At 38.9% G+C, this 16,410-nt stretch overlaps 1 protein-coding gene across 1 annotated transcript in view; it reads right to left on the reverse strand.

The window, feature by feature from the left end:
• Nucleotides 1-16,410, reverse strand: part of LOC106528477 (nucleosome-remodeling factor subunit BPTF) — a gene marked incomplete in the record, with an annotated part of 47,818 nt that overhangs the window by 27,784 nt on the left and 3,624 nt on the right. The window contains 8 exon segments of the mRNA XM_014023652.1: nt 227-408; nt 666-845; nt 3,304-3,479; nt 3,627-3,803; nt 7,926-8,108; nt 8,261-8,512; nt 10,602-10,770; nt 10,894-10,945. Of these exon segments, the coding sequence (XP_013879106.1) occupies nt 227-408; nt 666-845; nt 3,304-3,479; nt 3,627-3,803; nt 7,926-8,108; nt 8,261-8,512; nt 10,602-10,770; nt 10,894-10,945 (1,371 nt within the window).

The raw sequence follows: 16,410 nt of genomic DNA on the forward strand, positions 1-16,410 counted from the left end.
GTCTCAAAACAAGATCAAAAATACTTTTTGGCTGGATATAAGATTTTAAAACTTGGTAAGGTGGACATTTTTTGCAGTGTAAGAACTGAACAAACACACGCAGAAAATTACAAAAAAAAAAAAAATGTAAACCTTAAAACCAGCTAGGTTTTAAGGTTAAGGTTTATTTAAAAAATAAAAAAATAAATAAAAACTTTGATGCCCTAGTTCTCTGCTCTCTTTATACCTGTGTGAGGCCCAGTTGGGGTGCATAAACGGTGCTGGAACGTTGTTCTCCAGCTGGATGATGGTGAGTCTCAGTGTGGAGATGGTCAGAACCTTAGAGCCGTGAATAGACCCGTTCCATTTAAACTCTCCCGCTGTCGTCATGCAGAACTTGTGGGAGAGATGTCGCCTCTTGTCGTGGTCCTAAAAAAATAAATAAATAAAAGAAGAAATGCAGATTAACCATCTAAAAATTAAATCTGTTCTACAAAAGCTACATAAAAAAGTCAAGCCTGTTGGACACAAGTTCAAATGATTTCTTAGAATTTAAATAGTGTTGTTTTTTACTTGTATGTCTTGACAAAAATGATCGAACAAACCATAAACACGGTCTTCCAGCTACTAAAGGTGTATTTTGTGACACGTGATAGTTAATGGTAAAGGTGAATCCTGCTACTTGCCTCTCTGTGCTGGTGCTTGTTGAGGGCCAAAAGATTGGCGCTGAACTGGTTGTGGTAGACGCGGTACTTGCCCTCCTGGCCGAGCTTGAAATACTGGCTGATGGTCCCCTTCATCACCACCTCCTTGCTGCTGCGTGTGCTGACCCGGGTGATGTCGCCTTGTGCATTCACAACCAGGACCTACAGAAGTAACCATAAACACATCTGAAATCTGCATATCTGTAACCGAATGTTTTCAGTTTGGCTCTAAGTGTGTTTTTCCATCTAATGTTTGAGGAGAACATTGGGCCTCATGCAAAAACATGTTCATATTCTTATCCTAAATTTCTCTTATTTTAGTTCGTACGAAGGGTTCGTACGAACATGCCACGTCAGATTCAACAAACTCTTCTATCTTCAGGAAAAGTGTGTAAATGAGCTGCGTAAACCGATGAATGCGTATCAGGTGCTCGCGCACGGGGAGAGGAGATCTGCATAATTACCAACCCAAAAACACCATATAAGGCTACATTTCCTGCCTCAGATATCAGGAAGAGTCCATTCATGAAAATGGCAGCAAAAACTAAAAAGAAGAACTTTATGAGTTCAGAGATTGAAGTCCGTCTGTCAGAGATCCAGAAAAGAAAATCTGTCATTTTTAGCAGGTCAGCTGTGGAATAAAAAGAGCTGCTAAAAGTATAAACAACTGTGTTAAATCGTTTTCATTTATTCAGAAGCCACACCATCTCGCACCGTACCCCCACGTGGTCGCAAGTGGTGTCAGTTGCGGTTCTGAAATAAGCATTTTAAAATGTTTTCAAAWTATGTCTGGCACTTTGGAGAAAATCCAGGACTCGCTGGAGGGATTGTGTATCCCCTCTGGCCTGGGAACTTCTCAGAGTCCCCCAGAACGAGCTGGAAAGTGTCGCTGGGGAGAGGGAAGTCTGGGTCTCTCTCCTGGACTTGTTGCCTCTGCGACCCGACTACGGATAAGAGGAAGAAGATGGGAGATGGAGACTTTGGAGAAAATAGCATAGCTGATGTGCTAAATAAATCTCAACAAAATAAAATTTGATTTAAAAAAACATCTGGCAAGATAATTATATACCGAGACAAATTAAACTTCAATTAATGCATAGTTTAAGTTGGTTTGTAGTTTGAGATCTTCATATAAATATCGTAGTTTTATACAACAGCATTAGCCATTTTTTAAATTTAAACAACTTATATTGTTAGTCTAAATTATTACATTTAAATCTATTATTCTAATTCAAACAGAATAGCCTATTGTCAAGACAATCATAGAGTGTGATTTATTTTCAACTCAAAATATCTTCAAACTAATGAAATATAAATTTAGTAGTGAAGAAAATCAGTCTAGATAACAGCAGACTGACTGCTYGTAAAATATACGACAGGTCTGGACCACTCGTGAATTTCGTTTGTATCTAGGGCTGCCAAGATTAGTCATTAAAATAAGCGATGACTAATTTAATAATCGATTAATAGTTTTCTTTTTTTTTTTGTTCTTTACTTTGTTTTTCTCTCCAAACTGCTTTGACACCTTCCACTGCCACATCTGCCTTTCTGTCATTGACACACATGCACAGTAGTGGTAACTGGGGTAGGCCGTGGACGTCACAAGACATTATACAGACTACATTATGCAGCAGGGCTATTCAACTAAATTGCTCAGGGGGCCACAGTTACTGCCGGTCAACAGCTGAGGGGCCAAACATCCAGCAATGAAAGTTATGTAAAGAAACCAAGTATTACAAAGATCAGTTACCTTTAAATTAGTTTATTTTGTTGCATTTAATCATGAATACAACATACAGAACCCTAGAAAAGTAGTGATAATTACACATTATCAAAAACAAAAAGAACACATTCTGCCTCATATTTAACACAAATAATATTTTAACATCTCTGACTTGCCAAATTTTTAAACCAATTTTATTTTCACTTTCATCATTTTATCTTCAACTGCTTGTAGTTTTAACAGTCTTGAGTGTTTATAGAAATGGTTTTTACCAGCTTATAGCCAAGATTCTGACGTTTCTGTAGACACCAAACATGTCTATGTTTAACTAAAAGAACTTTGAGTAATTAAAGTAGAAAACCGGGGTTTTGGGCTTAAGAGATGAATGAACCAGTTGGCGGGCCGAACTTTGGTCACTCGGCCCGCGGGCCGCCAGTTGAATAGCCCTGTTATACAGGCTCTGGTATCATGGCTACCTGGCAACGGAGCTCAAAAGTGTGGGACCATTTAAAGAAAATGAAAGAGGAACCTGTGCAATATTTGCAAGGAAGAACTTGCCTTCCACAGCAATTATTTTTAGTTAGCATATAGCTAAAATCTAACCATGGTTATATAATAGCAGCTGCATTCTGGCACGATAAGCTTTATGTTTTATATTCAATTAATCACTGATTATTTTTTTCGATTAGTCGACTAATCGGATCATAAGTTAATCGACTATAAAAATAAGAGTTTGTGGCAGCCCTATTTGTATCTGAAAAAAATCTTAGAATACGAGAAAACTGGTGAATGCCACAAATTATCCTAAATCACTCGAACACGCACCTTAAGAACATATCTGTTCGTACGAACAGTTCTTGCATGAGGCCATTGTTTGTTTGTTTTTTCATTCCTCACCTCTTTGCCCTCCTTGAAGCCCCTGTTGGCTTCGTGAACAGCAGCTGCAACCTGCTGGTTTTTCAGCTGACTCAGCTTGCTGTCGGGGTTTCTTAGCCGGGTCACCATGCGAGTGGCTGAAGACTTCTTACTGCTGAGATTTGTCATTTCCCCACCGGTCGAGTCTTTGCTGTCCCCTGAAAGTCCAACAACCAGTTCAGTCATAAAAACACAGACAAATAAAAAACAATAAAAGTAGGTTTTGACAAGCGAAAACCAACTAGTATGATTTCTTAACGGTGGTAAAAAATAAAATAAAATAAACAGAGCACACAAAAACAAACCTGCATCATCGAGGCTCGCCAGAGACGACTGAGAGGACCGGTCTGCTAAGTCTGGGGGCTCGGGAACCCTGGGTGGGACACCGGTTCCTAAGCTGCTGTTGCTGTTCTCCTCAGAGGGATGGCTCAGGGTGGGGACGCCATCTCCACAAACTGGGACAGAAACCGATGATGGGTTTTCTGCCAAAACATTCAGAGAATGAGCTTTAATGCTATCAGAAGGTCTGCATGTTTTATTAGTGCTGAAGTTATAAAAGCAACATTTTATTCCTGAACTGCTTTAAGCAGTATGACATATGAACACAGAGCAAAGTGACGGAACTTGAGAACCATAAAAAAGTTAAAACTGGGGCTTGAGAGAAAAAAAAAACCCTCTTGAATTGGTAAATAAAATCAGTTTGATTGTGGCTCCCTCTGCTGATAGGCCATGAGTAACGCATGCAGCAAATAGAACAGGAACTTTCCTGAAGAAACATGAAAAAGAATTTTGTTCGAGGAGGATTGTTATTGTTGATGTTTTTGTTTTGTTTTTGTTACTTAAAGACTATTAGTATTGTTTATTTTATCTTCTTTTCTTAAAAGGGGCAGATAGATTTTTTTCTTCTTTCTGCTACCTTGCATTTTATTTTTTGATTTGTTTTTTTATGTAAAATTTGTTGTTTACTTTACAGGAAATGAAAACAAAAAGGCTGTGCACATTTGATCACACTAAACAAAACATTTTTACTACTAAGATGAACAATGTCTGATCAAAGACGTCAAACGAGCCACAGAAATGCTTTTAGTAAATGGATGTTGTTTGGAGTCCAGTTTTGGCTCTGAACATTTTAGAGACGATTAAAAAAAGAAGTCTACTAATCCTCAAAGGGGAAATTAATTCTCTGCATTTTTCCCCATGTTTTTTTTCTCATCGCACATGCGAATACAGACCAAAATGCAGCTGGGGGCCCAGAGCGGGGCAAATGAGGTTTCCCCACACACATTTTTCTCCCGTCTGGGGAGTTGAACCGGTGACCTTCCGATCACCGTCACAACAGAGACGCCCTCTCACCGTGCTAACGTGTGCTCTCAGAGTGCATCGATCAGTACAGTGATAAAAGAGGTGTGGGAATAAACCGACGTGCTGCTGTCACTGAAGCTGCTGATGCTGGCAGGACCCCTGCCACTTTTTATCCACCTGACTCCAGGGGGCGCTGCTGTGGAAATGACCCCTTCCTGTCAAAAACATCACAAGAAGCTGTAAGCTTTGGCTAACAGAGGTAGCAGAGCACGGCCCGAAGCTTATTTGAACGTATTTTGCGTTCGGATTAGCAGAATAAACTCAGTTAATATTTTTTTTGTTTTTTTGTTTTAGGGCTGTGAAATTAATCGAGTTAACTCATATTGATTAATTTTATTGCTAGGCGTAGATTAAAATTTTTTAATCATGATTAATCTAACTTTTTTCTTTTTTTATCAATCACTTTACTATGGCTGAATATGTAGGTTTGTATATTGCAATGCACTCAGTGCCAGATCATGTTTGTAAATGAGAAGTGGTTCTCAAACAGTTTACCTGGATAAATAAAGGTTAAATAAATAAAATAAATTAATAAAAAACTCCATGTGTAACATTATGTACAGTTTTTTTTGTCTTCTTATGGCTTATTTTATTTTATCCATTTATGTTTTGCTGACAACTTTGACCTTAGCATCTATCTTTCATTCCTCATGTAGTACTCAGTTTGGAAAGAAAAATACTTGAATTCTTGATTTAACCTCATTATTCTGCACGAGATTTAACTGACTCAAATATGTTTGGAGCATTTTTAGGTCCTGTTTTATGTTCAAAAAAATCACGTCTAAGCATCACTTTTGTTTTCTAAATAAAAACATTAAAAACTAATTAATAACTCAAGTAATTTATTTTATCAATATGCAATAGAAATGTATATTAAATTTAAGATTACTCATGATTAATTCACAGCTACTTCCGGATTAATCAGATTAAAAATATTAATCATTTGACAGCATTAGTTTTTTTTTACATTTAATAACTGTAGTGAAGTTAGGCCTGCTATGATATTAGGAAAACCTGCGATGTGTGATAACAGTGTTTACTATTGCGATGACGATATGACTTGTTGTGTTGATGCCTTTCTGCACCGGGTTCAGAGCAAAAAAAAAAGAAACATTTCAATTCCAGCACGAATTTTTATAAATTTGAATAAAAATGCATATTACACAGGCTATTATTGCAATGATGATGATAAGTTTTCTATATATTGTGCAGCCCTAAGTGGAGTTTACTAAAAAGGCCTAGCAAAGTCCAGATACCCGTTGTGCTGTTTGCTGATGCAACAACCAGACCAAGCTAAGTCAGTCAGTGGCTTCAACAAGTATTCTGAACACAAACCTGCAACCAAAACAAAGGGTTTCCTATGAAAAGTGTTATCGTTTCCATAACCTAGCTACAGATGAGGAATCAAGAATGTGGCTGCAAAATCAGAATCTGAAGCGACTGCCAAAACTCTGCACGTTTGATCATTTCACCTTGTTTACGAAAGGTCGACGCAGGATAACCTGCATCCTAGTGGCTTGTTTACAACAAAACACTGGAGAAGGGATGCAGAAAAAAAAGTGCAAAGAGAATATCAGGTATGATTTCAAGTGTAAGAAGGAAAATGTTTGTATTAGGAATTGTGCTTTTCTCTGCAACTAAAATGCAATGAGTGTTTTTGGCACGGCAGGCCAGCAAAACACTTAAGTATTATAGTTTCACAACAAACGTATTTAAGAATGACCCCCAAGATATTTTCTTCTAATCTTACTCTAAATTTTTAGATTATAGCTGTGACAATGGTTTTCCTTATTTTTGCAAAAGACTTAGGTCAGAGTTAACAACAAATGTTTCAGTCAAGAGTGGTTTTGGCTGGGCTTTATGTCCGCTTTAAGGTAATTTATGTCCCATTTCTTTAAAAAAAAAACACGACCGGCCTTATCACTGTGTAGGTTCTGATACGCCTCAGAGCTTTTCAGGTTGTTTATCGAGTAATCGAGTCAATGAAGTAGCTGTGTAATCTGCAGCCACTTCTTCAGGTCGCCCTCCTTCCAATCCCTCGACCGCAGTAGGCAGAGGTATAATTATATTGTCCGTTTAAGCCCCAACAGGCGGTGTTCCCACATGTTTAAACTGTATTAGCTCGTACATAAACCAATGCTGGTTCTGGTTTAAGACGAAAATTGTGCCCATTATTCAAGCAAGGCATCATGGGTGCTAGGAATAAGGTGGATACCGCAGAGATCAAACTACAGTCACGTACGTCTTTTTAAGGTTCTCAGTCAAAAAAGAACCTGACTCTTATTACAGTTACTTGTTTACTTTGGCTTTTGACACTGTAAGGGGTTGTGTTGTCCATTTATACTGGATTTTATTTTTTTGTAGAAATTACTTGTTTTTATTCTAGATTTAAAATTGTGTTTTAGGTATTTTATTGTTTTTTATTCCTTGTTTTTACTTTGTTTTTTATTACCTGCTTTTATTTTTCTGTGTTTTTTTATTCCTATTTTAATTGTGATTGAGTTTGTTTTGGATGAGCTGTGTTTATTGTTCACGCTGACACTGCTTTTATGACAGAATGAATAATGAATACACTTTATTCTGTGTGTGTGTGTGTGTGTGTGTCTGCATTGTTGGAGGTTCTGGCTGCCAACACTTATTTCTTTTTCGACAGACAAAAGCCTTGTTTTGGATGAGCTGTGTTGGAATGCTGATTCTGTACAGCACTTTGGTCTATGGTGCAAAAAGTGTTTTACAAATAAAAGTTGTATTGGATTGGAGTTGTATCTGTGCCGCTGCATACTTTTAGATAGTCTTCTTGCAGGTAAAGTTTACATTTATTTGCTCCTCTGCACAGAAATAGAAAGAGAGGAACTCATGAGGCTCGGGGGAAAAAACACTGAAAGTTTAAATCTGGTGTTCTGCAGCTGGGTGGTCCTTTAAGGGATCAGTCAGCACTACGCAAGCCCACCTTTTCAGCAGCTGGAATTACCATTTCTGTCACTGCCTGGCTCAGAGGTAAAGAGAAGGAAGTTTCAGCCCCCTCTTTACCTCTAACAATTTGGACAATTAAACACATTGGATAAAACTGGCACCACAAACAAAAAAACAAACAAAAACAAAAACAAAAAAAAAGCAGGCTTAGAATTAAATGACTCCAAAGCAGAGATACAATTATTTGAATTCATAATTACTCAGTTTGTTAAACTTACAGACTATGAAGCAAAAGGCTGATTCCAGAATGATTTTACCCATAAATGTACCTTCGGTTTTGTTGGACACCTCCACGCTGGAACATCCTTCTGACCGACCCTCTACAGTGGACGTTATGGGCTTTGGAGTCACAGTGGTCAAAGCTGGGCTTACAGTGGAGCTTTGTATTGGAGCAGATGTTGTTGGAGCAGGTTTGTCTAGGATGCTGCGGTCCTCCTGGTCAGCTTCACAGACTATAAAACAGCATCATTAGTGTGAAACTTGTAACCAGTTAGTTTGAAGAAAATAACAAAGATGGCTTCTTTAATAATTGTTGCCTCATTCTTTTCTTTATGGCAACATTTAGGTAAAAATAGCATTTCTTTTAAAATATGAAGATAATTACCTTCACATGTGGCACCATCTGTTTTCTCTTGTGTGACCACTTCTGTTGTTCCTGGTTCTTCCTTTGTCTGATCTTTGACCCCTCCGTCCTGTTGCCCCTCACAACTGAGCTTGGCTTCCTCACCTTCCTTCTCCACCTCCAGCTCCTTCTTCTCCATCTCCAGCCGTGCTCTCTGGGCCTCCTCAGCAGCTCGTCTCTTCACCTCCTCCAGCTCTTCTTCCTTCTTAGCACGAAGTCGCTCCAGGATCTCCTCTGAGTGTGGAAGAAGCAGAGGACATGTAGTTTTTGTAAGAACAAAACTAATTCAGAGGTAAACCCAGACAAAAACAAAAATATTTTAAACATTTTATTTGCTTTCTGAACATTTAAGGAAAAATAAATACTAAAAAGTATAAAAATGACAAAAACAAATCAGCTTTTATTGTTGAGTAAAGCATAAAGGTGTGTATCTAAGTGTTGTGAAACATTCTGTTTTATACATTCTCTGTACTGAATGCACTGTTGTGTTAAAATTCATACTAAATAATTTGAGTTTTTTGTGACTTCTTTCAAAAGAAAGTATTTAATTTGGAATAATGAACAGATCAGTACGCTAAAAAGGTCATTTATTTTAATACCAAACACACAAGAACAAATTGTTACATTAAATTTTTACTTCTACTCCTAATAGTTCTGATTTTAAAGTGCCTGTAACGTAAAATTTTTGTAATAAGTTTGTATGCGTTTTTGGAAAGACAATATTGATAACATATTGCAAAACAAATTTCACGCCGTTGAGATGAACAGTTGTTGAGATATTTGCATGTGAAGAAACAGGAAGTGATGTCAAAGGGGAATGTCTGCATGTGAACAGAGAGATGCTACAATATTTAGAGAAGAATCTGATGTTTCTTTAGATTATGTTGAGTCACTATCAGAGTTGAAGAAGAGTTTAAATAAGATTTTTTTTCAATAAGACTAGAGAGTTTTTCTTAAAGAGCTCCCCTTTGATGTCACTTCCTGTTTCACTTTGCTGAGCCAAATTCAAGAGAAAATATGCCAGTTATGGGACAAAATGGTTAAAATCATGTGTATTATGCTAATTTTCTTAAATATAAACGTTTTATTTGACTTTTTGCATTTGAAGGATAAGCATGTCACAGGCACTTTATGCTTTTAGTGTTTTTTAGGAGTTAAATGAATTTCTAACAAATAAAAAAAGTAAAAAAAACCTCAATTGTCAAAGAAATCCACTTCTTTTTTTCAACTTACACATTTCTTTTTTTTATTGTCGTTTTAACACGATTGCTACAGACATTCTTATTTACCTCTAGTGATGCATGGTTTTTTTAAAGTGTTTGATGTAGGGTCGCAAGTAATGTCCAGAATTAAAGAAAAACAAAACACGGAAGCAAAGGAATAAAAATAATAATCTTCCAGTTTTGAAAAATTGTTTACATTGTCTGCTTTAGAGGAAAAAAAATGTTTTAAACCTGTTTTGAAAAAGCACCTTTAACTTATCTACACACATCTGATCCTTGTTAAAGTGTTAGTTTCCACTCCTGCTGTGGAATCACTGATTTACCATCGCTGAGAACAGCACCACGTACCGTAAACTCCAGTGGTATTTTTCCTCAACGCAATTCTTACATTCACTTCAAAAGGAAACCACATTTTATAAGAAAGATGAGCTGATGATTTGTACAGCACACAAGGCTGTGGTGAGATGAGTCTGAAGCTTCAAGTGTATGAAGTGGGTCCGACTGAGACCAGAATAAGTTTCGTATTGGTCGAGCTGATTTCTGTTGCTAAGCTAACTATGATTGGGTGGCATTCACGATTGCTGGCGAGAGAGCAGGCAAAAGTATAAGCAGACAGCATACAAGATTAAAAAAGGATAACTAGAGAATTAGCATTTTCAGCCAAAATGCACGAATGCTCGACGCTGAAAGATTTTTGTAGAAAAAATATGTACAGAAATTCTGCAATTTGTTGTAAAACAAGCTGAAATTAGCAGAAAACTGGCTAAAAATTAACCGAAAAAGCTGAATCTAGCAAAAAGAAGCGGCAAGAATACGCTTTCTGAATTAAGCAGTAAGAAGCTGAAATTAAACGCAGTGGCTTAAACTGCAGAAAACAGCTGAAAGAAGCATAAAAAGCTTAAATTAGCAGATTAGCCGGAATGTCCTGGAGGAGGTGAACGTTTCCAAACGAGATGCGTGCCGAAAAAATATGGACAAAAAATGGATCATCTCAATAATCTCTTAGATTATACACTTCTCTTTATCCACTCTGTCAGCGACAAACTCAATCACAGAAGAAATTCAGTTTTCCAGAACTCATTAAAAAAGAAGTTATTTACCATTTGCAGCAGTGAGGAAACACTTGTTGCTGCCACGAGCCTTGTTCGTTAGATCCTCAGTAATATCCATATGAGCGTGCACCTCATCCCTTATCTCCTCCAGGGCGGCATAGAGGTCAGCCTCCCAGAACTCTTTATCCCAGCGCTCTATCAGCTCAGCTAGCTGGACCTGGAAAAGATAGGAGTTTATGAAGCTTTTAACAGATTCAGACCTACTCCATTATATCAAAGTCACAACAAGCTCAGAAAATAAAACAAATCTTAGCAGGAGAAAATACAAGTTCTCATTTACCTTGGTGCTGTAGTACCAGATGGTTTTATCCTCCTGCTCACCTTCCTCCTCACTGTTGGTGAGACATAACAGTTGAGAGAAAACATTATGAACAAACAAAAAAACTAAAAAGGAGCAACTAAAATTGTAAACTTATGTCTTTTTTTAGTTCTTTGTTGTATGTAGTTTATTCTACTACTTCCAGCTGTTTCGTCTTGAAGGGTCACCACAGCAAGTCATCCTCTTCTAACTCACTCTGTCTTCACTCCAACTACCTCCATGTCCTCTCTAACTCCATCCATGTATCCGTTTCACCTTCAGAATAGAAGTCCAGTTGTTTTGTTTTGAACTTTTCTTTTGTTTGCATCCATATATCTACTCTTTTCCCTGGCAGCTGCATCTCTAAAATCCTTCTACCAATATACCCTCTGTCCCTCCGCTGGATGTGTCCAAACAACCTCAGTCTGGTCTCTCTAACTTTATCTCCCAGTCGTGCAATGATTTCCTTACTTTTGGGAGATCGGCCGATTCTTAGATAAGATCAGTGGAGAAGATTGGCTTTTCTACCTCCAAAAAGGTCTGAAAATCTGCCACTATTCTCTTTTGCTCTGCTCTGCATCCTACCTAATACTCAGTTAAAACAAGTTTGTATTGTTTCAAGCCAGGGTATTGTTCAAAGTATTTCAATAAAATCAGGGTTCCTGCAGCTTAAGTCAAGTTTAAGACATTTTAAGACCTCCTCAATGCCACTTGAAATTAAATTTAAGACTTCACAACAGCAACAATTTTACGCAGATGTTTAACACAAAACTAGCCAAGTAGGGGTCTCTGAAGAACGTGTTGCCCTGTGGGTAGAGACGGCCCAAATCGTCATTGGCCGAGGTCTTAGTGTGGGCGGAGACGGCCCAAGAGATGTGATTGGTCGGAATGACGGTGGGGTATGAGGCTGGAGGCAGCGGGGAGTAGCTTGGTAGAGTTGGGCAGGAAGTAGCATGTTTAGTTTTATTATTATTATTATTTTAGTCATAACTTGAGAAAGGAAAGTGCTAGCTGCACGAAATTTGAACGTCTTACATGTGAAATGACGTGTAACAATATGGCTTGGTTAAAACACCGCTAACCAGTCTGTAAAAAGATAGCTAAAAAACAATATTTTTTACAGACTGGTTAGGGGTGTTTTAGGCAAAATAATGCATTTAAGTATTTTGAAAATTAGTTGTGAAAACAGTAAAGGTTGCTTTGCCTCGTCCTCCAGATGTAACTAACAGACAGCACCTGAGCCTGCATCTCTCCTCCTGCAGACTTCTCTGCTTCACCTCCACAGCTTCTGTCCCACAGAAGCCCAGCCAGCAGCTCGCAGCCACAGGTAACTGTTACACCTGGTTATTGACCGATCAGCCACAGATAATTGTTACACCTGGTTATTGACCAATCAGCCACAGGTAACCGTTAAACTGGTTATTGACCAATCAGCCACAGGTAACCGTTACACCTGGTTATTGACCAATCAGCCACAGGTAACCGTTACACCTGGTTATTAACCTATCAGCCACAGGTAACTGTTACACCTGGTTATTGACCAATCAGCCACAGGTAACCGTTACACCTGGTTATTGACCAATCAGCCACAGGTAACTGTTACACCTGGTTATTGGCCGATCAGTCGGGTTTGAGTAAAATGTGTTCACAGGCTGTAGGCAGCTTTCTGTGGATTTCTTAAATCACTTTAACAATGTTGATTCACGTTGTGTTCCCACTTCAGAAACAATGAAAAAGAAAAAAACCTCAGAATATCACCTGTACCTCGACTTTTTTCCAGCCTTTTGTTTTGCTGCATTTTTATTTATTGGGGATTTAACATTTAACAGAATGCACCTTCCTCTCCTCTCCTCTCCCTGCAGAGGAGGCAGAGAGAGAAACAAGGAGGCATAAATAACATTTGTCAGATTTTTTTTTGTAAGGTGACTGACTCAAGCGGGACTGTGTGTGTGAACTTGTGCGTCACATTGTGCACGTTGGATTTTGTGTGTGCAATGTTTTTTTGGTGCCATTAAAAATCCCTTCTTGTAGTTTATAGGGTGATACATTTTTGGAAATTAAGCTTAGTCACATGACTGCATGACCTGGGTGTTGAAGTAAGCATTAAAAGATTAAATAATTGTTGCTGTTTTAGTTGCAGAAATTTGTTTGATGTGTTTTAGTTTTTGAAACTGGACTACAGAACTTGATCAACTAGTTAATGGTTTATCTTAATTTCATTTTACAACCGTACATTTGACTGTAACTTAGGTGGCATTCAATGCATTTAAAAAGATAAATAAATGTTACCAATTCTTTTAATATTTGAGAGAAATTACAATCATCCTACTTGCATTTTAGGACCTCTGAAAGATTGATTTAAGTCTTTTTAAAGCCAATTAAGGCCTTATTTTTGGACTGATAAATTCAATGCCTTTTAAGACTTTTTAAGGATCCACAGGAACCCTGTTTATATAGCTGGCTGCTGCTGCTCACTCAGCACCCATTCTCAAAGTGGAGGCTGTAAAGCATTGGTTCCCAAAGTTGGGGTCGGGACCCATAGTGGGGTCCCGAAACATCAAGGTGGGGTCCTGAAAAGATTTTCTGAATTACACTAAAAAATTATAACTATCAATAATTTTTTTGCCTTTGTTGTAACAAATGAGTAAAGTTAGTGCAGTTACAATGGACAAAAAGAGACTAATAAATATTGTTACTATGCTCTTGTTTGTTTGACATGAAACCAACGTTCATCAACCAACAACAGCTGGGGTCACAGGTAGGGGTCGACCGATACATCGGCCGGCCGATATTTGTGTTTTTTTCCTTGTATCCGTATCGGCCGATACACTGTCCGTTCGGCCGATCCGTTCTTTGGGTCACGCGAGCGCATGTGTCTGCCCCTTCCCCCGGGGACAGCGTAGCAGCTAATGTTGTGAGACAGAGTGCTAACAACAACAAGGGTGAGTTATGAACTATAAATGTGTTTTAACTGTCTAATTTAGCTGCTATCTGTGTCGGAATATGAGGGAAGAGAAAACAGCTGTGTTTAAGTTTCTTTTCCAGACGGGAGCGCTGCGACATGTTTTACTTTCACTTTCGCACCGCACTGTAATCAGCGTGTCCGCGTTGTTTTTCTTTTTAAAAATGCTGGAGCTGCTCACATGAGGCATAGAAAAACACCTCTATTGTTCTCCCTGCTGGATTAAAATAAAAAAGCTTTCTGTCTTTTCTCGCTGAACATTTTAGCGAGCGCAGCCGTCCTCCATCATGTGAACCAGACACTGCTCACATCACGTTTGCTGTGACCGCAGTGGTGATGCTGGTTCTCTTCGGTGTACATTTTAAACTGTGATCTAAAGTTAACGTCAGCTGTTTTAAATGCATTTTTTTGCCTGGTGTTAAAAACGGGAGCAGCAGACTGAGGCAGAGAAGCTGTGAGCGCTGTGTGTGTGAAGTCCTGACAAGGATAGCAAGATGTATGTGTGTCTCTTCTTTTTCTCTGTGTTGCTCTGACAGTTTTATTTAGGCTTATTGCTGTTTTTGCATCAAAAATGCTGGGATATTAAAAAATAGTAATTTTATGTAAAAAAATATATTGAGAAGAGTGAGAAGAGAGAAATGTTAAGAGACCAGATGGGCATGTTGTGTCGTTCTGACCTCTGCAGACCTCCGAGTGCAGCTTCACGTTAACAAAATAAAATAAAATCCCCACAATAACTGAAACTAACTAAAGACTGAACACTCTGAACTACACCCTAACAATAAAATCCAAATATGTTAAAATGTCACACTATCTCCGTCTATCCATCACCACAAAATTCATTCAAATTTTGCGGCTTTTCAACACGAGGCCGACGACTGATTGCTGTTTGTTCCATGATATTAGTGTCCTGATGGTCTGTGCAAGATTAAAATCAGACACCACTCTCAGCAGCAGAACCACACTTTCCACAGAACAAGTGTGCCAACTCCTCAAACTGTGCCTGGAGTCAACCTACTTCACATACGGGGGGCAATATTATAGGCAGAAACATGGGTGTGCCATGGGATCCCCAGTTTCTCCTATTGTTGCAAACCTGTACATGGGGGAAGTGGAAAAGAGAGCCTTGATGTCCTTTTCAKGGGTGCCACCGAGCCATTGGTTCAGATATGTTGACGACACCTGGGTTAAAATTAAAGCCCAGGAAGTCCAACATTTCACTGATCACATCAACTCTGTGGATGAATATATTAAGTTCACACGAGAGGATGTAAAAAATGGCAAGTTGGCGTTCCTGGATTGCGATGTCTCGGTTTCGGATGGAGGACGGTTGGAAACTGGCGTATATCGTAAGCCCACCCACACAGACCAATATTTGCATTTTGACTCCCACCACCCACTGGAACACAAGTTGGGAGTGATCAGGACTCTGTACCACAGAGCAGACAGTGTCCCTACAAACCCAGGAGCCAGGCAGAAAGAGAAATCACACACACGACAGGCCCTGGAGCAGTGTGGTTATCCTGACTGGGCTTTCCTGAAAGCAGACAGGAAACACAGACAGGATTCCATGCAACCTTCAGGTGAAAATGAAGACCCCAAACCCAGACCCAAACCAGTGGTTATTCCGTATGTTGCGGGTGTTTCGGAGAAACTGAGACGTTTATTTTCTAAACATGTCCCAGTGGCTTTCAAACCCCAAAACACATTACGGCAAAGGCTGGTTCACCCCAAAGATCCGGTGCCCCGGCACAAACAAAGCAATGTTGTATATGCTGTTAAGTGCCAGGAGGACTGAGACCAGTTATACATCGGGGAAACAAAGCAGCCACTGTTCAAAAGAATGTACCAACACAGACGAGCTACATCTAATGGCCAGAACTCTGCAGTTTTCACTCATTTACAGGCCAGCGGTCACTCTTTCAGAGATGAGGATGTTCTCATTCTTGATAGGGAGGAACGTTGGTTTGAGAGAGGAGTAAAAGAAGCCATTTTTGTGAAGAAAGACCGTCCATCATTAAACAGAGGTGGAGGCCTCCGTTTTCAGTTGTCCCCGTCCTACAGCGCGGCTATTGCCAGTATCACTCCACCCCCTGTTAACAATAGGTGTTAATTAGGTGTGAACGATATCCATGTGATGTGAGTATCAGTCACATGGAGGCAGTGCTTAAAAGCCTAAATTTTGCCTGAAACTCTCAGACTGAAGAAGTCTCTTGGAGAAGAGACGAAACGTTTCATTAGAGAAGAACCCGTCCAGAGGACCTATACAATTTTTTTCTTCATGATATTAGTGTTTCCTGCTACCTGCAGCTGAAACGGGCTTTAAATAGGATGATCCTCTTCAATTAAAAGAAGAAAAAAGGGTGTATATTATATATTACAACAGTGCTTTTATTTGGACTAGCAACACAATTTAAGAACTGCTGTATAGTTTGAAGTCTCTATTTTTGACATAATTTGTACCAGAGTCTCAGGCTGTATCTTTCTGGCTAGACTGATTAAAATAGATCATGTGAATCGATCATGTCACATACCAT

The sequence above is a fragment of the Austrofundulus limnaeus genome, unplaced genomic scaffold, assembly GCF_001266775.1.
Source record: "Austrofundulus limnaeus strain Quisiro unplaced genomic scaffold, Austrofundulus_limnaeus-1.0 Scaffold384, whole genome shotgun sequence".
Classification (NCBI taxonomy): Eukaryota; Metazoa; Chordata; class Actinopteri; order Cyprinodontiformes; family Rivulidae; genus Austrofundulus; species Austrofundulus limnaeus.